The sequence below is a fragment of the Loxodonta africana genome, chromosome 3 (genome assembly GCF_030014295.1).
Source record: "Loxodonta africana isolate mLoxAfr1 chromosome 3, mLoxAfr1.hap2, whole genome shotgun sequence".
Taxonomy (NCBI): Eukaryota; Metazoa; Chordata; class Mammalia; order Proboscidea; family Elephantidae; genus Loxodonta; species Loxodonta africana.
Window position 1 is genome coordinate 75,704,287 of NC_087344.1, and position 26,292 is coordinate 75,730,578.

Sequence of the window (26,292 nt, forward strand, 5' to 3'; positions counted from 1 at the left end):
TGAAATGTGGGGTTCATTCTGTTGCTTGGTTGGACGTGGCCTAGGAAGAACTAGAAGTTGCACCGCCTCCCATGGGCCTCTTTGAGCCTGCCTTCTTTGTATTTGGTAGGAAACAAGGATAGGGATGGGAGTCTGGAAAGGAGGGTTAAGATTGGCCTAGAGACAAAGCCATTGCAGCCTAAACCCAGAACTTCCTCATCGTTTTCATGATTAAATGGGGGCTTTTTCACTTCTTTGTGGTTTGGCCCTGTGATTGGCAGTGTGGTTATTAGAGGTCTGTTTGCTCAGCTGAGTCAAAGCTTGGCTCTTTAGGGACTCAGGAGTATCAGGGATGGGGAGAGATAAAGGTTTTGATGCTTTAGAAGGGTGGGATGAGAGCTAATAATCTTGTTTTGGTGTAGACTTCTGTTCATCTCTAAAGATCTTAAAACAAGCCTGGTTAATTGTAGCACCTTAGTGGCTGGGTTTGTGTATGTGCTTCTCAGGACAACCTCGTGGTATCCATCACATCCAAGAGCAGTGGCATCTTGGTAAAGAGTGTTCACATGGTCACACAGCCTTCCTGTTCCTCCCCGCTTCCTGAAAAGACTTAATCGTTTTTAAGTCTAGATTGCTCCTTGGAAAATACCACACTCTACTTTTATGACCGTTTGAATTACTTTAGCCCAACCAAATGAAGGTGTTTCGCAGGTAGCTTCGTATACCCCGTTACTGCTCATCAGGTCAATAGATTAGAGGGAAATCCTCCCCCCCCACCCCTCCCACCAGGTGGGAAAAGAGGGGACTGACCTCAGGGACTGTAGCTGCTCTGAGGTCCTAACTGGGGAGATAGCTCCACCTGCTGGTTGAACACAGAACAGTCTCTGGTGTCTCAGAATTCTTAAGAATCTGACAAAATTCTTGCTTAGACCTGTTTCTTGGGACTCTGGTTGGGGCCATTGCTGGGAATCTGGAGCATGGGTAGACTTAGGAAAGTGTGCAGGTGATATGTACTTTTATGGAATCCCAGGGTGTTCTCAGGCATGCTTTGGGTGTAGGGGTAACCAGGACCATGAACTTGACAAGTGTGCCTTGTCAGGGTGGGAACTAGAACACATAGAAGCTTTTTTTTTTTTTTTTTTAACTTTTATGGCGATCTGGATTTACCCTTTGGAACCCTCGAGAACAGAGAAGGTTTTTAGAGAAACATTTGTTTATTTTTTGCCCCATTGCACACTGTGGGTGCCCAACGTTGGTCTCACAGACATAAGAGGAATTTACCCACCGTGTCTGTCCTTTCCCTCCCTGCAACTAAATCTCTTAAAGGAAGCAAACTCAGCGGCGAAGGATTGAAAACCCTGCTGTGGCAGAAGAGATAAGGATAATTACTTCCATCTTTCCCTTTACCAGTTTTCAGAATAGCTAGTTGATTCCCTAAAATCCTTCAGAGGTGACCAATGAGAGGTTTTTTTTTTTTCCTGCTTTCTTCTTTTTCTTTTTAGGTATCACAATGACTCACAGATTTTTAACAGACAATGCGTTTCAAGCAAATACAGTTATTATTCTTCTGTACTGAAATAGCCCCATCTTTGGCCAATAAGAGCCTCTTCAAGTTTACTCCTGAGTCCTTTGACATGACCCTGGTGGTCTTTGGTAACTTCCTTTATTCTTGTGTGATGAGATGTTCTTGGCTCTTCTTGTGTATTTTCTGTCCCAGGCTTAAAATCGGCCATTTCTCCAAGAAACCCTGATACTTTATTTACTGACAACAATCTTAGTGTTGCTAGGTTGGTCATTGTTTCTAGGCTTTTTTCCTGTGGACAGAGCTGGGCAATACTTGTCCTTTTCTCTTATAAAAATGAATTCATGTTAATATTTCTAACTCAAATTTATGATTACAGTTTTATTTAACTTACTTATTTTTATTTTTATCTTTGTGTCTTTTTTCTTATGATGAAAATCTTGATCCTAACAATAGTAATATAGTTATGTGTTCCGTTTTACACACACACACATTAAATATATATGTAATATATGATTAAAAATAACAATATAATTATTGTTAACAATATGATTACTAAAATGTTTATGATTTCTTTGCTGTTCTTTTTGTCCTTAGTGTGTATCTCCTAAGGATGTACAATTACTGTATTCTAAAGTCGTATGAAATAATTTCTCTCTGTGTCATTAAGCCAGCAATGAAGTACACAATTAGATACATTTGTTTTGTTTGCTTTCAATTTTTAGGCATTGCTTGTTTCAGTTTTATGTTATGTAGGGATTTACATTGTTCCAAAGTGAAATCAAAAAGCAAACACAAGATATATTCAGAGAAGTCTCACTTTAGTCTTTGTTTCCTCTATCCTATTTCTTCCCTTTTCCTCTACCTAACCTTTTTAAAACACCTTTTTGGTTCTCCTTCTATTGTTTATCTTAAGAAAAAACAATTTTATTAAGATATAATTTGGACTCCACAAAATTTACCCGTCTTAAGGGTTCAGTTCAATGAGTTTCTACTAAGCTGTGCAACTGTCACCATAATCCAGGATCAGAACATTCCCAGCACCCCTAAAAGATCTGTCTTCCCATTTACAGTCATTCTGCACTGCCGTGCTCAGCCCAAGGCAACCACTGATCTGCTTTCTGTCTCTATAAAATCCAGTGCCGTCGAGTTGATTCCGACTCACAGTGACCCTGTAGGACAGAGGAGAATTGCCCGATAGAGTTTCCAAGGAGCGCTTGGCGAATTCCAGCTGCCGACCCTTTGGTTCGCAGCTGTAGTACTTAACCACTACGCCACCAGGGTTTCCTCTGTCTCTAGAGATCTGCCTTTTCTGGACAGCTCATGAGAGTGGAATCATTCGGCATGTGGCTTCTTTCACTGAGCCTACATCAGTCCTTCATCCCTTTTTATTGCTGAATAGTACTCTCTTGTATGGGTATACTGTATATTTTGCTTATCCATTTAGCAGTTAATGAGCATTTGGATTATTTTCATTTTTTGGCTATTATAAATACTGATGTGAATATTCATGTGCTAGTCTTCGTGTGGACCTGTGTTTTCATTTCTCTTAGGAGTGGAATTGCTGGGTGTATGGTAAGCTTATGTTTGACTTTTTAAGAAGTTAAACTCTTTTCCAAAGTGGTTATACCCTTTTATATCCTCACTAGCAACGCATGAAAGTTCCTGTTTTTTCAGATCCTTGCCAACATTTTTTATCATCTGTCTCTTAGACTATAGCCATTGCAGTGGGTGTGAAATTTACTTGCGGTTTGTTTGTAGGAAAATGTATTCTTTGAGTTCCACAAATATTTACTGAGTACTGGCTGTGAGCAAGGCCTTAGGTACACTCTGTGGGAGATACAAAATTGAATGGGACCAGACTCTAGCCCACTGGACTTTATAATTCAGGGGAGTGAGAAGAGACATATCATAACGTTAGAGAGGTTTAAAGAGTCAGGGAGTTATGGCGCAGGGAGATGAAACACAGTAGGTACTCAATAATTGGTAGCAGTTTGTTATAATTATTAATGGACTTTGTAACTCCCAGGGCTTTCCACCCAACCTACTGTTCTCTGCCCTGTTACCAGTTTTACAGAAAGGTTTAAACAGCTCTGATCTAGTCCGTCTTCTGCATGCATGATGGCTCCCTGCTTTTCTGTGTGCTGTTTTAGTGTAGCTGAATGCCTTTTTTTTAATCCTCTTCTCATAGAGGGCAGCCCTGCTGCCAGAGTTACTTCCCAGATGTGATTATTAATTCCTTTTCTTTCTTATTTCTGAAGACTTGGTGTTTGCCTATATTAGCTAAGTAGTTGGGAATGTGGAGAAAAGTCCCCTGCTTGCAAAGCTTTTGGTTGGCTAATAAAGGATATATTGGGCTTCTATCCTCCTTGTCTTGCCTCAGGTTGTGATATATCTCTTGCTAGTTGTCCATCATTGTAGTTTTCTGGTCTTTTACTATTGAGCATCTGTTCGCTGTGCCCACCCAGAACCCATGCTGTATAAAGCCAAACAGAAATGCAGAGAACTATCACATGTTAGGGGAACAGCAAAATGGTCATCATAGTCAATCTCTGTTAGTGGTACTAATAAAGCAGAGCAGTGATACAGATATAGGTAGAGGTGGCGGTAGTCATCTCCAGGGCGTGTTCGTGTGACGGAGAGGCTGGTTCCAGATTAAAAACTTCGCTATTACTGATGAGACCGATGTTTATGGTTTCTAAAGTGCTTTGACACATATTAAAGCATTATGTGCTAAAAGAGCTAAATGGTTCAGAGTTTGTTTTTTTTTCCTTAATTTTAACATGAGCTTTTAGTTATGAAAATTTCAAGTACTTGGAATAGTATGGAAAATTTTATAACAGATTCTGTGCGTGTTCGCCCCTTCAAGATTAAACAGATGTGATATATTTGTTATGTTTATTCAGGGTTTTCTCTCTCTCCCACTCTTTTCTCTTTCAAGAAATAAAACATTTCAGACACAGCTAACTTTTCTTCCTCCTGCCCCACCAAGAAAACACTATCCTGAAGTTGATGTACATCACCCTCGTGTATGTTTTTTACCTTTATGACAGCTGAGATATTCATAAAAACGTGTTGTTTTGTATGTTTTTATATTTGACACAAATAATACATTTTATATATCCTTTTTTTTAATCAGCTTTGTTTTCAGGGTTTATCCAAGTTGATAAAAGAAGATCAGATTTGTTCATTTTAACTGATTTATGTAGAGTGCAATAAGAGCAGTGTCCCCTGCAGTCGTACAATCCAGCTATTATTTGCAGTATATTATTTCTTTGTGCAAAGAAGTCATTCTTTGCTGCAGGGCACGTCTGTGTACAGGTGTCCTTTTGCACATAGGAATGAAGGTTTTTTGGACAGATATCTGGAATGGAATTGTTGGGTTTTACGCTTTTATTCAACATCACTGTATTTTTCAGATTGCTTTCAAAAGTGATCGACTTAGAATATTATGTTAGATAACACTTAGTACTATTTGACATATTACATGTTTACTTGTTTGTTTATTTTCTGTCCGGCTCCCTGCACTCAGATGTAAGCCAAACAATGGGAGGCATTTTTTCTTTCCTGCTCTCTCCTATAATTTTCAGTGCTAGGAACATTGCTTGGCATAGAATAGGTACTCAATAAATGTTTGTTAAGTGAATGAATTTGATCTTCTCAAAGCTGTGAGGGTAGGGAGACTAGGGAAATAGGCTGTGATGTCTGTTTTCCTTGCACCCATTGTTTAAATGAGGAAACTGGAACAGGAACCAACTGACTTTTTTGGGTCACACATCCTCATAACAATAGGATTCCTTGGCTCTTGTTTTTACCTAAGCCTCTTTTAAGGTATATGTTAGGATTTGTAATTTTTGAGAAAGATATTAAAAGTTTTTGATAGACTCTGACAAAATTAGTTTTCCACTCTTAAATGTTTGTTAAATACTAGTGAATGTCTAGCACTATGCTAGTTTTTAACAAACTAGTTGAATTTGTGAAAGACAGCATAACATACCACCACTTGTCTGTAAATTTGCTGTATTGTGGTGGCTTGTGTGTTGCTGTGATGCTGGAAGCTATGCCACCAGTATTTCAAATACCAGCAGGGTCATCTATGGTGGACAGGTTTCAGTGGAGCTTCCAGACTAAGACAGAATAGAAACAGTCTACTTCTGAAAAAAATTGGCCAGTGAAAACCTTAGGAATAGCAGCGAAACATTGCCTGACATAGTGCCAGAAGATGAGCCCTTCAGGTTGGAAGGCACTCGAAATACAACTGGGGAAGAAGCTGCCTCCTCAAAATAGAGTTGACCTTAATGACATGGATGGAGTCAAGCTTTCAGGACCTTCATTTGCTGATGTGGCACAACTCAAAATGAGAACAAACAGCTGCAAACATCCATTGATAATCGGAATGTGGTATGTACGAAGTGTGAATCTAGGAAAATTGGAAGCCATCAAAAATTAAATGGAATGCATAAAGATCAATATCCTAGACATTAGTGAGCTGAAATGGACTGGTATTGGCCATTTTGAATTGGGCAATCATATGGTTGTCTATGCAGGTAATGACAGCTTGAAGAAGAATGGTGTTGCATTCATTGTCAAAAAAGAACATATAGTGCTGTCACTGATAGGATAATATCCATACACCTACAAGGAAGACCAGTTAATATGACTATTACTGAAATTTACGCATCAACCACTAAGGCCAAAAATGAAGAAATTGAAGATTGTGACCAACTTCTGCAGTCCAAAATTGATCAAACATGCAATCAAGATGCATTGATAATTATCGGTGACTGGAATGTTAAAGTTGGAAACAAAGAAAGATCAATAGTTGGAAAATATGGCCTTTGGTGATAGAAATGATGCCGGAGATAGCACGATAGAATTTTACAAGACCAAAGACTTTTTCATTACAAATACCATAATTCAACAACATAAATGATGAGTACACATGTGAACCTTTGCCAGGTGGCATACACAGGAATAAAATTGACTACATCTGTGGAAAGAGACGATGGAGAAGCTCAGTATCATCAGTCAGAAGAAGGCCAGGGGTTGACTATGGAACAGACCATTAATTGTTCATATGCAAGTTCAAGTTGAAGCTAAAGAAAATTGAAACAAGGCCATGACAGCCAAAGTACAACCTTGAGTATATCCCACCTGAATTTATAGAGACCATCTCAAGAATAGATTTGATGCATTGAACACTAATGACCAAAGACCAGATGATTTGTGTGGGATGACATCAAGGACACCATACATGAAGAAAGCAAAAGGTTGTTAAAAAGACAGGAAAGAAAATGGATGTCAGAAGAGACACTGAACCTTGCTCTTGAACTTAGAGTAGCAACTTGCACTTGCCCTTAGAGTAGGTAATGTGAATGGAAGAAATGATGACATAAAAGAGCTGAACAGGAGATTTCAAAGGGCAGTTAGAGAAGACAAAAGTAAAACACTATAATGAAATATGCAAAGACCTGGAGTTAGAAAACCAAAAGGGAAGAACATGCTTGACATTTCTAAAGCTGAAAGAACTGAAGAAAAAAAAAAAAATTTCTAGCCTCGAGTTGCAATATTGAAGGATTCTATCGGCAAATAAGAAGTACTCAGCATCAGGATTGGAGGAAGACTCATTAACAACCTATAATATTCAGGTGACACAACCTTGCATGCTGAAAGTGAAGACTTGAAGCACTTACTGAGGAAGGTCAAAGATTACAGCCTTCAGTATGGGTTATACCTCAACATATAAAAAGAGCAAAAATCCTCACAACTAGATCAATAAGCAACAGCATGATAAGCAGAGAAAAGACTGAAGTTGTCAAAGATTTCATTTTACTTGGGTCCACAATCACTGCCCATGGAAGCAGCAGTCAAGAGATCAAATGACATATGGCATTGGGAAAATCTGCCGCAAAAGGCTTCTTTATAGTGTTAAAAGCAAAGATGTCACCTTGAGGACTAAGGTGCGCCTGACCCAAGCCATGGTACTTTCTCAATCACCTCATATATATGTGAGAGCTGGACAATGAATAAGGAAAACCAAAGAGAATTGATGCCTTTGAATTATGGTGTTGGTGAAGAATATACCATGGATATACCATGGACTGTAAGAAGAATGAACAAATCTGTCTTGAAAGAAGTACAGCCAAACTGCTCCTTAGAACCGATGATGGTGAGACTTGGTCTCGTGTACTTTGAACATGTTATCAGGAGGGACCAGTCTCTGGAGAAAGACATCATGCTTGGTAAAGTAGAGGGTCAGCGAAAAAGAGGAAGACCCTCAATGAGACGGATCAACACAGTGGCTGCAACAATGGGCTGAAACATGGCAACAATTGTGAGAATTATATGGACTAGGCACTGTTTCATTCTGTTGTACACAGTGTCTCTATGAGTCAGAACAGGCTTGAGGACAACTAACAACAACAACAACAACAACAACCTAAGCAAAATCTTGAACAACGCAGGAAGCATCAAAAGAAGATGGAAGGAGTACACAGAATCACTGTACCAAAAACAGTTGGTCAACCTTCAGCCTTTTCAAGAGGTAGCATATGATCAAGAGCCAATAGTATTGAAGGAAGAAGTCCTAGCTGCACTGAAGGCATTGGCAAAAAACAAGACTTCAGGAATTGGTGGAATACCAGTTGAGATGTTTCAACAAATGGGTGCATTGCTGGAGGCACTCACTCATCTATGCCAAGAATTTAGAAGACAGTTACCTGGCCAACCAACTGAAAGAGATCCCCATTCATGCCCATTCCAAAGAAAGGTGATCCAATAAAATGTAGGATTTATCAAACAGTATCATTAATATCACCTGAAATAACATCGTGATTAAAAGTCTCAGAGTTAAGGCTGAGCCAAGATGGTGGCTTAGTCACACACACCGTAATGTCTTCCTGCACCAAAGATCCAGTAAAATAAGCAAAATGGGAATAGATAACAATCCAGGAACCCCAAACATCAAAAAAAGAAGGTCTAAGGACTGAACTGAACACTGACTAAAAGGAAAAAGTGAGTGAATGCAGTGAAAGAGGAGTAATAAGGAACGGAGGAGCTCAGCCAGCCATCCTGGATCGACATGGCCATCTTAGGACAAAGCCAGGAGTGACCCTGGGTGAAGAAAATAGCAAGGGAACTTCACAACTTTCCCAGAAGGGACAGAGAAACTCTGTAGACATGCATGGAAAGAAGCAGAGGCAGGGCGGGAGCCGGGATCCAGAACTGGAGATACTCAGGAGTGGTAGCCCCAGACCTCTGGGGTGAGAGCACTCATGAGACGGTGAACCCGCAGAGTGTCAGTGGAACTTTCCTACCCAAACGGTGACTGGGCAGCCCTCCCCGCACACACCCGACAGGAGACAGCTTCTGCTCGCTAGCTGTAGCTGCTGCAAGTTGCGCCGGCACCCATGACCTTAGCCTGAGGGACACATTCCCCCTCACCCTATCCTCCTGATCAGAGGTGACAGAGAGTCCCATACCCAAGCCACTTCGGCTGACCAGAGGACTACAACACAAGCATTTCCTCTTACCCCCATCTCACCAACCCTGCCTGCTACTCCTCGTTGCCCACCCAGTGAGCGAGACTATGCTCACCCCTGTGCGCATACGCACCTATCATCTATACCCCCTCCAAGGGACCGGTGGGGTGCAGTGGTGGCAAGACAGCGAGAGAGCTCACTTGCTGCTGTCTCTGCTTTCCCCTCACCTGGTGAGGGGTGGAGGAGACGCAATATGTGTGTACCCCTCTGCTGCCCTATTCTCCCTCCCCCTGCCCAACATGAGGCAGAGGTGACACGATTGTGCATGCATTTGCCCGGCACGACTTCTGCCCTTAGCCCATCCAGTGTGGGACAGAGGAGTAGCAACTGCATGTGCATCCCGCCTGAGGCCCTTTCCTCTCTCCCCCTGCCCAGTGCAAGGCAGAAGTGGAGCGAGTGCATGTGCATATGCCCACTGCACCTTCTTCCTCTTGCCACCCATCGATGGGTGTAGTGTGACTGAGCGAACATCCTCGTGCCGTTTCCTCCTCCCTTCTCCCACCCAGGAGGAGGCCAAAGGAGAGTGACTGCACATATGTCCTCCAGCCGCCCCCTCTCTACCAACCATACCCCCCCCAACTGGCAAGAGGTGATGACCAAGCCCCCACTTGTCCACCCCACCCCCACACTGGTCATTCTACCTGCAAGGAGATCACCACTCCCCACTCCTGTGCTACTGAACCGAAGACAAATGGAAGCCAAAACCTGACCAGCTCACCCAGTCACCCCCACAAGACCAGTAAACAGAGACTCAAGCTCCCACACCTATCCACCATCCTGCTTGCCCAGAGACAGGTAGGGAGTGTTCCAGCATGATCAGTCCAATGACTAGAGTACCATACCAGCCATGTCTGCCAGGAATCATCAGAGCAGAACAAGAAAACAGGACCCAACAAATATTTATACAATTAAAAAGTACAATAACCTCTTAATGCCCCGGTGACAACAGCCATTAGCAAACCACCTAAAGAAGCAGGGCAAGATGGCCTGAGCAAGTGATCGACATAAAGAACCATAAAACCTCCCTGAGGAAGAGAAGATAATGGAGCTTCCTGTAAGGAATTCAAAAGACTTATGTATATGGTCCTCAAAGGAATCAAGGAAAACACAGGCAAAACTATGGGAAACATAGACAACACCAAGGAAAGCACAGACAAAATGCTAGAAGAATTCAGAAAAACAGTACAAAAACAAAATGACAAAATGGACAATTGGAAACCATATAAAAACAGCAACTAGAAATGCAGACACTTCACAATAAAATTTCAGAAATAGACAACTTAGTGGAAAATTGTCAGAGTAGAATCGCAACAATGGAAAACAGGATCAGCAAAACAGAAGACACATCCACTGGCACTAATCTGTTTGAGGAACAATTAAAAAAAAAAAAGAATGAAGAAAGCCTAAGAGTTTTGTGGGACACCATCATGAGAAATAACTTACACATGATCGGAATCCCAGAAGAGGAGGAGTCAACAGAAAGCACAGAGAATTGTTGAAGATTTGCTGACAGAAAACTTCCCTAATATCATGAAAGATGAGAAGATAACCATCCAAGAAGCACAAGGAACCCCATACAGGATAGATCCCAAAAGAAGAATGCTGATACATATCATAATCAAACTTTCCAAAACCGAGGACAAAGAAGGAACCCTGAAACCAGTTCGGGAAAAGCGAAAGACCACCTACGGAGAAGCTTCGCTAAGACTAAACTCTGATTACTCGGCAGAAACCATGCAGGCAAGAAGGCAATGGGATGATGTATATAAACCTTGAAAGAAAAAAACCCTGCCAAACCAAGAATTATATACCCAGCAAAATTATCCCTCAAATACGATGGTGAAATTGGGACATTTCCAGATAAACAGAAATTAAGGGAATTGGTAAAAACCAGACCAAACTTTACAAGAAATGTTAAAGGGAGTCCTTTGGATAGAGAACCAACAACATCAGACAACAACTTGGGATTAGGACACAGGACAGATCAACCAGATACCAACCCAGATAAAGACTTGCCAACAATAAAACAAAGCTAAAAGACTGAAAACAGGGAATCAGAGGTATCAGTATATAAATGATGATAATGTTAAAATTAAAAAGGAATAAACGATGTAGTTATACAACTTTCATATGGTAAGGAAGGCAAGGCAATATCAAGAAATAAAAGACTGGTTTAAATTTAGGAAGATAAAGGTAAATTTCAAGGTAACCACAAAGAAAGTTAACAAACCTACCCATCAAAATAAAAAAGAAGAACGTGAAGACTCAGTAAACACAAAGTCAACAATAATTAAAGAAACGAAAATTCTCAAGCAAAAAGAACTCAGCACAGAAAATTAAATAGAACAAAGAAACTGTCAACACCACAAAAAAAAAGTCCAACAAAATGACAGCAGTAAACTCATACCTATCTATAATCACGCCGAATGTGAATGGCTTAAATGAACCAGTAAAGAAATAAAGAGTGGCGGGATGGATTAAAAAAATACAACCAATCAATATGCTGTCTACAAAAGACACACCTTAGATAAAGACATAAACTAAAACTCAAAAGATAGAAGAAATATATCAAACAAACAATAACCAAAAAAAGAGGAGGAGGGACAATATTAATCTCTGATAAAATAGACTTTAAAGCAAAACCCACCATAAGAGATAAGGAAGCACATTATATAATGATTAAAGGGTCAGTCCACCAAGAGGACATAACTATAATAAATATATACAAACTCAATGACAGAGCTCCAAAATATATAAATCAAACTCTAATAGCACTGGAAAGAGAAATAGATACTTCCACAATAAGACAAGGGGACTTTAACACACCATTCTCAGTGAAGGGCAGAACAACTAGAAAGGAACTCAACAAAGACATAGAAGATCTAAATACCACAATTAACCAACTCGACCTTATAGACATGTACAGAACACTTCACCCAACAGCAGTGAAGTACGCATTCTTCTTCAGTGCTCATGGATCATTCTCCAGAATAGATCACACCTTAGGCCACAAAGCAAGTCTCAACAAATTCAAAAACATTGAAATAATACAAAGCATCTTCTCTGATCACAATGCTCTAAAAGTAGAAATCAATAACAGGAAGAGCAAGGAAAAAAAATCTAATCCATGGAAGCTAAATAACAGCCTGCTTAAAAACTACTGGTTAGTAGAAGAAATCAAAGATAGAATTAAAAAATTCCTAGAATCAAGTGAGAATGAAAACAACATACCAAAACCTTTGGGACACAGCAAAAGCAGTGCTCAGAGGTCAATTTATAGCAATAAAAGCACAAATCAAAAAAGAAGAAAGGGCAAAAATCAAAACATTAACCATACAATTCGAACAATTAGAAAGAGAGCAGCAAAAGAAGCCCACAGTTGCTAGAAGAAATGAAATAATAAAAATTAGAGCAGAAAAAATGAAACGGAGAACAGGAAAACAATAGTCAACAAGACTAAAAGCTGGTTCTTTGAAAGAATCAGTAAAATCGACAAACCACTGGCCAGACTGACAAAAGAAAAATAGAGGAAGATGCAAATAACCCAAATAAGAAATGAGATGGGTGACATAACAGCAGAACCAACTGAAATAAAAAGGATCATAACGAAATACTACGAAAAGTTGTACTGCAATAAACTTGAAAAACTAGAGGAAATGGACAAATTTCCAGAAACACACTACCTACCTACCTACACTACCTACCTAAACTAACTAAATGAGATTTAAAAAAAATTTGAATAGACCCATAACAAAAGAAGAAATGGAAGGGATCAAAAAAACAAAAACAAAAAAGATAAAAAGCTACAGCCCAGATGACTTCAGTGGAGAATTCCACCAAACTTTCAGAGAAGAGTTGACACCAATTCTACTCACACTATTCCAAAACATAGAAAAGGAAGTAATACTCCCGAATTCATTCTATGAAGCCAGCACAACCCTGATACAGGCAAAGACAACACTCAAAAAGAAAACTACAGACTAATATCCCTCATGAATACTGACACAAAAATTCTCAAGAAAGTCCTAGTCAATAGAATTCAAAAGCACATCAAAGAGTAATAACAACATGACCAAGTAGGATTTATACCTGGCATGCAAGGATGGTTCAGCATTAGAAAATCAATCAGTATAATCCACTACATAAATAAAACAAAGGAAAAGAATCAGACAATTATCTCAATCATTGCAGAAAAGGCATTCCATAAAGTCCAACAGCCATTCCTGATAAAAACTCTGAGCAAAATAGAAATAGAGAGGAAATTCCTCAACACAGTAAAGAATTTATACAAAACCAACAGCCAATATTATCCTCAGTGGAGAGAGCCTCAAAGCATTTTCCTTGAGAACTGGAACCAGACAAGGATGCCCTTTATCACCACTCTTATTCAACATTGTATTGGAAGTCCTAGCAAGAGCAATAAGGCAAGAAAAGGAAATAAAGGGCACCTGTATTGGTTTTTATATTGGTAAGGAAGAAGTAAAACTATCCATTTTTGCAGATGATATGATCCTATATGTAGAAAATCCCAAAGTTTCCACAAGAAAGCTACTGAAGTTATAGAAGGATTCAGCAAAGTGGCGGGATACAAGATCAGCGTACAAAAATCAGTCAGATTCTCCTACATCAACAAAGAGGACTTTGGAAAGGAATTCAGGGAAATCTGTACCATTTACAACAGCCCCCCAAATTAGAAAATACTTAGGAATAAATCTAACCAGGTACGTAAAAGACTTATACAAAACATTACTGTAAGAAACCAAAAGAGATCTGCATAAATGGAAAAACATACCATGCTCTTGGATAGGAGGACTTAATGGTGTGAAAATGGTCTGTACTACCCAAAGTAATATATAGATATATTGCAATTCCAATCCAAATTCCAGCAGCATTCTTCAACAAGATGGAAAAACTAATCACTAGCTTGATATGGAAGGGAAAGAGGCTCCAATTAAGTAAGGCGTTATTCAAGAAAAAGAATAATGTAGAAGGCCTTATTATGATACGTTATCTCAGAACCTACTGTGCAGCCATGGTAGTCAAAACAGCCTGGTACTGCTATACAACAATGGACACATAGACTGATGGAACAGAATTGAGAACCCAGACATAAATCCATCCATCTACAGACAGCTGATCTTCAACAATGGACCAAGGTCTATTAAATGGGGAAGAGATTGTCTCTTCAACAAATCATGCTGGCAAAACTGGATATCTATCTGTAGAAAAATGAAACAGGACCGGTACCTCACAGTATGCACAAAAACTAATGCAAAATGGATCAAAGACCTAAATATAAAATCTAATACTGTAAAGATCATGAAGGAAAAAATAGGGACAATGCTAAGGGCCCTAATATATATATATGGCATAAATAGAATACCAAACATAACTAAAAATGCACATACAGCAGAAGATGAATTAGATAAATGGGACCTCCTAAAAATTAAACATGCTTAACTGAAGACTTCTCCCATAGAGTAAAAAGAGAACTTACAGACTGGGGAAAAAATTTTAGCTACAACATATCTGACAAGGGGCTAATCTCTAAAATTTACAGAAAACTTCAACACCTCAACAACAAAAAAAGACAAGTAAATTAAAAAACGGGCAAAGAATATGAACAGACACTTCTCCAAAGAAGGCATTAATGCTGCTAACAAACTTATGAAGAAATGCTTAAAATCATTAGCCATTAAAAAGATGCAAATCAAAACTACAATAAGTATCATTTCACCCCAACATTACTAGCACTAATTAAAAAAACAGAAAATAAGAAATGTTGGCAAGGTTATGGGGAAACTGGAAGTCTTATACACTGCTGGTGGTAATGTAAAATGGTACATCCACTATGGAAAATGGTATGGCGCTTCTTTAAAAAGCTAGAAATAGAAATACCATAAAATCCAGCAATCCCACTCCTAGGTATATACCTTAAAGAACTAAGAGCCATGACACAAATAGACATACGCACACTCATGTTCATCACAGCATTATTCACAATAGCAAAAACATGGAAACAACTGAAGTGCCCATCAGCAGATGAATGGATTAAACTCTAGTACATACACATGATGGAATACTATGCAACTATAAAGAATAATGACAAATCCGTGAAACATCTCACAACATGGATAAATTTGGAGGATATAATGCTGAGTGAAGTAAGTCAATCACAAAAGGACAAATATTGTATGAGACCTCTATTATAAAGTAACAACGAAAGGTTTATACACAGAAGAAAAAAAATAACATTGTTTGATGGTTACCAGGGATGGGAGGGTGAGGGAATAGATGGTAAACACGTGTTAATATTTGTGAAGGGAGATAGACAATAGATATGTGGTAACTTTGGTAAAGGGTAAGACAGTATATGAGAAGAAGAAAAAAATATTTGTGAAGGGAAAGGCAATACACAATATGGGAGAAATCAGCACAGCATGACCAAGGCAAGAGAGGAACGCAGGAATAAAGAATAACTAGTAACTACTGGAAACCCTGGTGGCGTAGTGGTTAAGTGCTGCGGCTGCTAACCAGAGGGTCGGCTGTTCGAATCCTCCAGGCGCTCCTTGGAAACTCTATGGGGCAGTTCTACTGTGTTGTATAGGGTCACTATGAGTCGGAATCGACTCGACGGCGCGAGGATTGGTTTGGTTTTTTTATAGTAGCTACTACAGCATAGACAATCCTGCGGCAATAGTATTAACAAACAATAATTTAGGAATGGATACATAGGTAGAAGATATGCCAGGAGGTGTGGGAGGGTGTAAGAAAGCACAACCACCAGGTTGTGTGGTGGATATTTCTATATGTGACTGGAGGTTCTCCTCATGTATTAATATAGACAATAGAGCACACAAGTGGCACAGTCAGGGAGAGCTCTTAGACTTAACCAAACACTTCAAGGGATGAAGTTCCTAGGATCAAAGGCAAAGGACCATAGACTGGGGGGAAATCTATGTCAATTGGCACAATGTAGTTCATAAAGACAGTGTTCCACATCCTACTTTGATAACGTCTGGGGTCTTAAAAGATTGCAAGCAGCAAACTGAGATACAACTATTGGTCTCTTCCAGTCCATAGCAAAGGAGAGTGGAAAAAAAAAAACAGACTCAAGGGAGCAATTAGTCCAAAGGACTGATGGACCGCATGAACCACAGCCCACCTGACCCTGGGACCAGAAGAACTAGATGGTGTCCAGCTTCTATTACTGACCACTCTTGACTGGGATCACAACAGAGGGTCCTGGACAGCGTGGGAGGAAAAAAGTAGAACAAAAAATTAAATTCACAAAGAGGACTAGACTTACTGGACTTGAAAGAGAATGGAGGAACCCCTGAAACTATGGCAGTAAGACACCCTTCTGACCTGGAACTGAAGCTGTTTCTGGAAATCACCCTCCAGCCAAACAATAGACAAGCCCATAAAATAAACACTAACACTCAGAGAGGGACGTGCTTCTTAGAACAATCAATTATATGAGATCAAAAGGGCAATATTTGCCCCTAAGCAAAGATGAGAAGGCAGGAAGGGGAACCCAGGGTGGAAATGGGGAGAGTGCTGACACATTGTGGGAAATGAAGCCAAGGCCATGAAACATTTTATGTATAAACTATCCAATGGAAATCTGATTTGCTCTGTAAACTTTTATCTAATGCACACACACGCACGCACCAACACACACAAAACCTCTTAGAGTTAAACAGAAGCTCATGTTCTGGTTTTGCCGCTTTCCAGTGGTGTTACCTTGGGCAGATTAATCTGCTTTCTTGAACAGAGGTTTCTTCATTTAAAAAAAAAAAAAAAATTTTTTTTTTTTCCCAGGGAATTCAGATAAAGGGGTGATCTTCACTGAGTAGACTTAGGGTGTACATTTTTGTGTACTCTATGGCACTTAGCACTTGGCATATATAGATGAAGCACCATTTATGTTTGTGGAATAAATGAATGAACTCTTTGAGCTTGGAATTTTGGCTGTCTCTGTATAGTTTGAATCTACCAGCCACTCCTTGGAAAACCTGTGGGGTAGTTCTCCTCTGTCCTATAGAGTTGCTAAGATAGTAATGGGGTTTTTTTTTTGGTATAGGTGGGATACCTATGGACAGTAAACAGTTAACTAGAAAAAGCCAAAGGAGAAGCTGTGAAGAGTAGGGAGACCTTAAAAGTCTGTTTCCTCAGAAGGCAGCAGATGTGTTAAGAGCTCAGGCTAGATGAGAAAAAGGTCCAGATGAAAGTCATTGTGATCAGAGTTAACTTAGTAAAATAGTGGAAGCAGTCCCTAAGAAGGAAAAACAAGCACCCAAACTTTGGACCTTGGAGTAAATATACTCTCCTTAGGGTTTTGGGTTGGTTTAGGGCCTAGTCAAGAAAAAGTATATCACGGCCCTTGGAGGGTGGGTCTCATACCTTTTAGCTCCAGGTTGCCTGTAATAAATAGGAAGAAAAGGGATTTACTGTAGACTAGGCACTGAGCCAAGTACTTTATAGACATTATCTTATTAATCCTCTCACCAGATCTTTTGAGTATTAGTATCCAGAAGTTAGTTAAGTTACTTAGCTAATAGTTAACAGAGCTGGGATGTGAACCTAGGTCCACCTTCCGGAAATCTCTGCTCCTTTCCAAGACCAGATTTCTTCTGGAGCAGAAGTAAACGAAGGCCTGATTTGCCCGATGTATACGGAAGTTTAAAAGAGAAAAGGCTCACAGAAGTAAATATGCTGGGTTCCGTCAGGCTTTTCAAAGAAACCCCCACAGCAGTAGCAATCATATTAAGCAGCTGTCTCTCTTGCCCCTGAGTAGACCAATTTCAGGAATTTGGTTTGCTTGTATTTCATGAGTAAAAACAGTGGGTCAAGGCCAGCCCTTAGGGTGTACAACTTAAAAATGCCATGGTTCCAGTTCTTTCTGTTGGAGGAGTGAAGGCCCAGTGTCTGTCTGCCTAGAGAACTTCACATTGCGGTGTCAGATTTTTTTGCTTTTAAAATGATTTCCTGAAGTCTGATTGAATTTCTCTCCTGTCCCCTCTCTTCTTGTTTTTACTGTGGTTTATAATGGCCATAAGATGGTGCTGCAACTTTGCAGTCAGCTTTAAAAAAAGACTTAGGAGAGAAACACTTATTGCAGTTAGGCAGATGGGGCATCAGTGGTAGGGTCGCACAATAGGCTGTGTAGGAGCTGTCACTTTGGGGCTTCTTATTACTTTCCCTTTTAAAAAAAAATTTTTTTTTTTTAATGTGGTGAAATATGTATAACAAAGCACCATTTCAACCACCATACTTTCCTTTTGTGGAGGGAATTTTTAGGTCTCCAATAAGGTGGGTAGGACTGGTGCAAGACTTCAGGGCTTACATAGAGTCAGGCAGGCTACTTCTCCATCTGTTGCACGACCTTTTGGTATAGAATAAATAAATAGATGCAACAGGGAAGAAACATGTAACATGCTTTCTTCATTGCCTTTCAGAGCCCTTTGGGTTGGTGTTATCTCATCTGTCAGATACGTTACTAAACTGGGGCAGGATGACTTCTGAATCGACTTTTTGAATTTGTAATTCAGACTTCCTGCCCTACTATAGTTTGAGTAAAGCACCTGGGCCTCATTTTGGCAGCTTCCGCTTACTTCCAAACGGCAGCAGTCTCTGAGTCCCAGGTCCAGGCAAGACTAGTTGCCAACTCAGAACAGTGGGAGATCTTCCTGTTTTCTCAGCTAAGAGTGGATTTACGCCTTAGTGCAGCTGGAAGGCAGCACAACATAGTGATTAAAAGTCTTAGAGTTAAACAGAAGTTCACGTCCTGGCTCTGCCGTGTGCTTGCTATCTGTGTTACCTTGGGCAAATGAATCAGTGTTCTTAAACTGAGCAGCTTCTTCATCTGTAAAATGTGAAGTAATACTTTTGGCCTCATATGGTTACTGGGGGAATTAAATGAGATAATCCATACAAGTAGTTTAGCACAGTGTTTGGCATGTAAAATGTGCCAGAAAACGTTAGTAGCAGCAGCAGTAATTGCTGGTGAGCATTGTGTCAACTATCGTTCAGTGGAGATCTGCTTCTCTCATGGATTTGGACGTGCTGTTTTGTTGTTTGTTTTGCTAAGCCTCCATTTACTATACTCAAAACTGATTTCTGGGTTTTTCCTCTGTGTGTCATTGGCCAGCAGAATTAATAGAGCTTTTTTTTTTTTTTTCCCAAAGGGAAATACATACTTACAGGAGGTTCAATCTCTTTAAAACCTATGTTCTTTTTCTTAACTGTGAGGAGTAGAATCTGGTCTTTTTCCAGGTTTATAATTTGCTTAAAGTAATTTTATTGTAGTCTGATCTAAAAAAATTGAGAACATGTATATCTTGCTTGATATTTTCTTTTGGACATCTTCCTGCAACAATCGAAATCTATTTCATTTATAGTTTGGGGCCATAAATGTAGCTTCCCAGCCCTGACTCTTCTTGGCCCCTTCCCTTCCCTTGCTGGTACAAGCCTAGCTGGTTTGCTTTTTCTCTCTTTGATATTGTTCTCCTCCTCCTTCATTCTCGTTCGTTACCTTTTCCCATGGCCTCTCTTCGTTTCCCCTCCCTTTTCCATTTACTCTCACATTCCCGCCCTCCCTCCTAACCCTCCCTGATTCCTCCCCTCCCCTGGTTTCTAGCTCCTTTTTGCTTTCTGTTTGTGTTACTGAGGGCAGTGCTCCAATTACCTCATATTTGGAGAGAGGAAGCTGCAGCCAATCCGGTTTCTGTCTGCTTTTAGGTCAAGTGATTTCTGAACTGCAGTGAGATGCTTTGAATTTGTCTTCTTGCAGCTCTGAGCCTGTAAGATGGCTGTCTGAATCGGCAGCGGCTAGAAGAGACAGAAAGAGGTGGGGAGGGAGGGAGAAAGAATTGGAGGGATTGCCGCCGGCATAGTGCATGTTTTTATGTGGCTCTAATCCGATGAATAGCGGCAGTGGTGGAGTGGGAATCCGATGAAGCCAAGGTTGGGGTTTCTCTGGGATCACAGGACTGGTTTAGCTGCGTTTTTGCTGAGATTAAGAGCTGAAAGACATGGGAAATTCACTAGGCTGTGTTAAGGAGCCGAAAGAGTCAATAGCTATTCCTGAGAAGGCTCCCATATCTCCTAAGAAAAGGGTTCGGTTCAAAAGGAAGTGGAGGGGGAAGAAAACCTCCACTCCAGAGGCATCTCATGAGGAAGAACCTTTGGAAGGGACTGGAGCCACTGAAGAGACTGAAACCTTAAAGAAGTTAACAGTGAGTCTCGGAAAGGAGGAAGGAGTGGGAGGGGTAGAGCATCCCCCCCCAGACGTTTTACTACCTGGGGACTCTGCCCCCAACTCAGGGGTGGGGGACCACGGAATGATCGTGCAGGTGAAGGAGAGATTCCAGGGGGAGATCCAGACTGCTCACCTTTTGTTAAAGAATGAGTCATCAGTTGCTGGAGGGGTCTGGGATTCCCTGGAAGAGGGGATGACTGTTGTTGCTCACCTGCTCGATAACCCAGCAGAAAGGAACTGTGAGAAGTCAGTGAGCCAACTGGTGGAATTTCCAAGGACAGCATCCTGCAGCAGCAGGGCTGTGCTGCTGCCTTTGCAAGGAGAGACTGCAGTGGAGAAAGCAAGGACTCGGCTTGGATTTCGGAGCAGCACTTTGCCCAGGACAGACTACCCCACCGACAGAGGAAATCAAGACCAACTTTCAGAGGGCAGGAGTGTGGGGGGAGGATCCAGGGGTATTTCAAGTACCCCTCAGACAGGTTCCTGGATTGCAGGTTGTTCTGTTTCTTCATCACTACTGGACCAGTCGGGAGGCCAAAGACGTGCAGAGCCTGCCCATGTGGGTCAGGTGCCCTCCCAGGGTCCCAGGCTGCCTACTTCTCAGAGTGATTTATCCATCAGTGGCATGACTGTGAGCATTTTGCCCTCCTCTTCTGGCTATGGCAGTGATGGACCACACTTACAGGGGATTCAGCCTAAGGATGTAGAACCTGAAAAGAGCTCCACATCTTTCTCAGAAGAGGATGGCACTCTTTCTTTGGAGGCAAGCCACAACCCATCGTGGGGTCTGGAGGAGGTAGGTGGGCATGTTCACGGGATAATCAAACAGCTGATTGGAGTCCTGGCCTTCAAACTTATTAAAATGTGGTGTGGTGAGCAGTGAAGATTTTTGGTGCTTCTTCCCAAACTCATCCCTATGTCAGGTACTATGAGTTAGTGACTGCTCTGTTGGGGCAAGCAGAGTCTATTTCAGATCTGTCCCTTGATGCTTGAAACGAAGCTTTGTTGTCCCTGGGGAAGTTCTGATTCTGAGTAACCAAGTGGCATAATTGCTCGAGCTATCTGGTGGGGTTATCTCTCAAGGTGCAGTGTTAGATAGTACTTACTCTCAGGTCTGTTTACCAGCTTCCCTGCAACAAGAAGATGTGATGTAGCACAAAGGATGATGGGGAGGCCTAACTGAATCTCTGAAATGAGTGTGGAAGGGCTGAGGGATGTTGAAGCGCTGGGAGTGAGGCAGCTGTCTTCAGTGCTTCTCCGCTGGAGGGTGGTGTTCTTACTAGCGATGATGAATCCCACTCCTGCAGGGGGACTTCTAATGACAGCTCTCATTCAGTACTTGTATAGGTGGAGAGTGCTTATCCTTCTTTGGTTTTCTCAGTGTTCCATCATTAAAGGATAGGGGCATAGAGTTATCTGGAGTCAGGGAGATTAGGGCAGTTGGTAAGGTTCCAGGTTTTTTTTTTTAAAAGTTTGTTTTGTAGTTGGACTTTTTGAGGGCTTTAACATGTTTTTGTTCATGAAATTGTGATTATATATAGATACACATACCTGAGTGTGTATATATATATGTGTATGTGTTTATATATATGTATATGTGGTGGTGATGAGTTTTGTGAATCATTTTAAGGGTCCAGAGCAAGTGAGAATTCAAAAGATGAGGAGGTGGACTCAGCAAGACCCTGGGTAGAACAGGGCCTGGCATGTAGGTGTGTGATTGAAGTTAGAATTCACCGATGGGTGAAGAACTTCTGTTGGCATGTCAGCCTCGGCGGCAGAAGAAATAAAAACTTTAGGATATCGGAGCTGCAAGGGGTGGAAGACAAAGTAGGGCAGACACTGCTTCCCTAGGCTGGTACAATACAGCTGATACCACACAGCTTCCCTGATATGCAGAGCAGGGATGTGGCCAGCCTACTGGTGCGAGGCTTATCATCGATAGCATGAGGCCAGGGATAGACACAAATTTTAAGATGACCTGTGCTTAAAATCTCCTCTTTCGGGAGGAATTTCCCCCATGGATAGGCCCATCCTAGTGCCCTCTGTTATTACAGAGTTTGGAGATTGCCTGCAGCTGGAGAGGAGAGTGGCCATTAGAAAATATCTGCTATGTGGTTGGGCAAGAAGCTGCTTGGGCTTTTCCACATAAAAATGTGTGTGTGCGTATGTTATGGTAGGAAGAAAGCAGTGGGGCTCCTGGGGTGTACAGGTATTTGGATATCACTGGATACGAGAGGATGTCAAAGTTACTGCACTGCATTAAAGTGGACCTTGTGGAGGCATCAGATTATTATAGGATAAGTGCTCATAATTGGACATGAGATTTTCAGAAAGTTTGGAGTGTGAACTTCAGGAACTTCTGGTAGAAATCAGTTCTAGGTAACGGATCATGGGTGACAATGGCACTTTTAGTATGGGCTGGATCTCCACACTGGGAATGGAAGGTTCTGCATAACTCTGTAAAGAGTCTCAAAAAAAAAAAAAAAAAAAAAAAGATTGGTAGGAGAAACCTTTGGGTATTGAGGGTGGTGTGAGACTGTTGCTTTTCAGTATGTGACTCAGATTGACCTGTGACATTTCTGGGAAACCAACCTTTATATCCTATCCCTTTTCCCCGTCAGCGCAGACACAGCCAGACTACTCAGTTGTAGCCAAGGCTGAAAAACTAAGTGATTGATGATTAGACAAGTTTCTAGGCTCTGTGTCCATTGTGTGATGTAGGGACCACAGACTGACCATCCCATATGACAGATAAGTAATGTATCAAGGTATGTGGAGATCCTTTCAGATTGAAAGTCTTTGAGGCCAAGGTGCCTGGAACCCTCATTAGTCTCTTCAGGAAGCTGCTCCTTCACTAGCAAGCTACTCGCAAGGCCTTGAGGACAGAAGGGACAGAAAGACAGGACAATGTGTTTTGACACTGTGGCCTTGTGTGAAATGCGAGTTGAGAATCAAGACTAGAGCATGTGATAAGAGCAGGGGCCTCTGTGACTGTGGGAGCACTGGGAGGACACGGGTCAGAAGGGGAGCAGCTGCTGCTAATCACACACTAAAGAGGCACATGAGACCCTCCTGAGAGGAGACAGCTTAGAGCCCAATATAGTTGATTTTTGTTTTGTTTTGTTTTTAATATGTCAGAGCAGTAACCCTCCTCAGAAAATAACTCAAGAGCTCCAGAGTGATGTCTGCCCTTGACATAACTCAGGCCCCCTTGATCTCTACTGTTAGTGAATCCAGGGAATGTTGGTGGGAGTGGACCCGGCTATGGCTAGACATAAACTTTGCAGAGGGTTTTGCTTCTTTTCAGGATAGACAGAAAAAGGCACTGATTCTGAGTCTTGCTGAGTGTGGGGCTTAGATGATAGAAGATAAATGGTCTGCTTTTCTATTCATCTGGTATGGTTATTTCTCTTGTCAGGAAATAGTTAACAAAGAAGCAGGGTGATGGGCCAGCTTACAAAAAATGGTTTTCAAAATAATAAGTAGACTAGGATTTGGAACCAGATGGCAACAGGTTAATAGCAATTGTACTTTGATGTCAGACAGAGGCCTTCTCTGGCCCATTCCTTCTCTTAGGAGGACTCCCCAGTCCCAGCTGCCATCAATATCCATTTATTCAAACAAGGAAAATTGTTGAAATCCTTTTCTCCTCTCTGTCTTGGCTCCCAACTCAAATCTCTTGCCCACTCTTTTAGTGGTTCCTGTTCAGTGAAGAATTTGACTCTATGCCAGTGATCTTGCCACAAATGTTTAGAGTCCCTGCAATTTCGGGTGAACAGATAACATTGGGGGCTAGAAACGATAAGAAAAAGATCAGTTGGCATGTTATTTTCTGGGCTCAGCCTTTTCAGTTTCAGTATTCACTACTTGACTTTACCATTTCTCATCTTTAATTATAGGGAGAGTTGTTTTACTAATATTGGCTTTGTATTGCAAGAAGGAAGGAAAATTAACTAGATGATGCTATAAGAGAAATGTAGCAAGTTAAAGTTACAGTTAGAGCTTTGTTTCAAGAGTTTTTTTTTTCAAAAAATTTTACTGAATTAAAAATTGAATTGGTAAAGAATCATTACTATTTTTTTTAGGTGTAATAGTTGTATATTTATGTTAAAAAAAAGAGTTATCTTTTATAGATACATACTGAAATATTTATGGAGGAAATGGTATGTGTGGGATTTGCTTCTAATAACAGGGGAGGGATAAACCCACTGACCCACTGCTGTCGAATCAGTTCCAACTCATAGCGACCCTATAGGACAGAGTAGAACTGTCTCATAGGGTTTCCAAGGCTATAAATCTTACAGAAGCAGACTGCCACATCTTTCTCTCAAAGAGCTGCTGGTGAGTTCGAACCACTTACCTTTTGTTTAGCAGCTGAGCACTTCAACCACTACATCATCAGGGCTCCTTAGGGGAGGAATAAAGTCAGTGGAATATAGATGAAACAGGACTGGCTGTGAGTTGATAGGAGTTCCTGGGTAATGCAAACTGTTAATATGCTCAGCTGTTAACTGAAACGTTGGGGGTTTGAGACACTGAGAGGTGCTTCAGAAGAAACGCCTGGAGATGTACTTCCAAAAAATTAGCCACTGAAAACCCTATGGAGCACAGTTTTACTCTGACACACATGGGGTTGCCATGAGTTGGAATCAACTTGGCAGCATCTGGTTATGAGTTGATAATGGCTGAAACTGGGTGATGAGTACATAGGGGTTCTTCATACCATTCTGTCTACTATGTATGTATTTGAAATTTTCCATTTCAAATGGAAAATTAAGAATAATGATAAAATTATTATATAATGCATATACTGACAAAGGATTAATAATCAGAATATTTGAAGGGTATATAGGTGAAGTGATTAAGAATATGGAGCCAGATTGGCTGGGCTTGAATCCCAGCTCTACTGTTTACTAGCTCTATACCATGGGGCATGTTACTTAACTTCTCTGTGCCACGATTTTCTCATTTGTAAATTTACGATAAGAATTGTATATACTTTGTAGGCTTGTTGTGAGAATTACGAGTTAATACAAGTGAAGCACAATAAATATTAGTTATTAGTATTATTTTAGGGGGCACTTGTGGCACAGTGGTTAAGCACTTGGTTGCTAATCAAAAGGTCTAACCCACCAGCTGCCCTGTGGGAGAAAGATGTGGTAGTTGGCTTCCCTAAAGATTACAGCCTTGGAAACCCTATGGGGCAGCTCTTCTCTGTCCTATAGGGTCGGTATGAGTTTGAATCATCTAGACAAGCAATGAGTTTTCTTTTTTTAAAATATTATTTCAAGAATCCCTATAAATAAACAAGAAAAAGATAAGTAATGGAAAAATAACGGAAAGCCCAGAAATAAGCAGTTCACCAAAAGGGAAACCGAAAAGCCCAATACACATGAGAAGACTCTTTCTCACTACTAATCAGGGAAATAAAAATAAAAATGACAATAAGATACCATTTTATACCCATCAGATTGGGTATAAAATACCAAATGTAGATGACGATACAGAGTGATAGGAAAACCTCTTCATACCCTGTTGGTGGAAATATAAATCTGTACTGTTACTTGGAGAATAGTTGGCCAGTATATAATAGAATTGAAAAATGCTCATATTCTATAATCTAGGATTTCTATTCTAGTTATATTCCCTAGGGAGATGTCCAAGACTGAACCGAATACTGTTAGGAGCATCCCCTGAAATTTACCCAACCCTGATCTTGGTAATAAACATTTGTTTTACCTCCTTATAGTTCTGTTCAAACAACTGCCTCTTGGTCTATGTACAGGTTCTGTATAAGCACAATTAGGTGTTCTGGAATTCCTCTGTTCTGTGTTATCTGCAATTGTTATGATCCGTAATGCCTTTGCATAGTTAGTAAAACACAGGTGTAAACAGAATTCTGGTATTCTCTGCTTTCAGCCAGGATTCATCTGACATCAGCAACGATATACCTCGTTCCATGTCCTCTTCTGAATCCGGCTTGAATT

General features: G+C 40.8%; 2 protein-coding genes across 8 annotated transcripts in view; both read left to right on the forward strand.

The window, feature by feature from the left end:
- Positions 1 to 26,292, forward strand: part of MACF1 (microtubule actin crosslinking factor 1) — a 257,548-nt gene that overhangs the window by 46,961 nt on the left and 184,295 nt on the right. The gene's annotated exons all lie outside the window — the stretch shown is intronic.
- Positions 1 to 26,292, forward strand: part of LOC111752064 (uncharacterized) — a 33,203-nt gene continuing 6,911 nt past the window's right edge. Inside the window, exon 1 of the mRNA XM_064281774.1 lies at positions 1 to 26,292. This exon is cut by the window's right edge and continues 6,911 nt beyond it. Within this exon, the coding sequence (XP_064137844.1) occupies positions 20,079 to 21,188 (1,110 nt within the window). The 5' untranslated portion in view covers positions 1 to 20,078 and the 3' untranslated portion in view covers positions 21,189 to 26,292.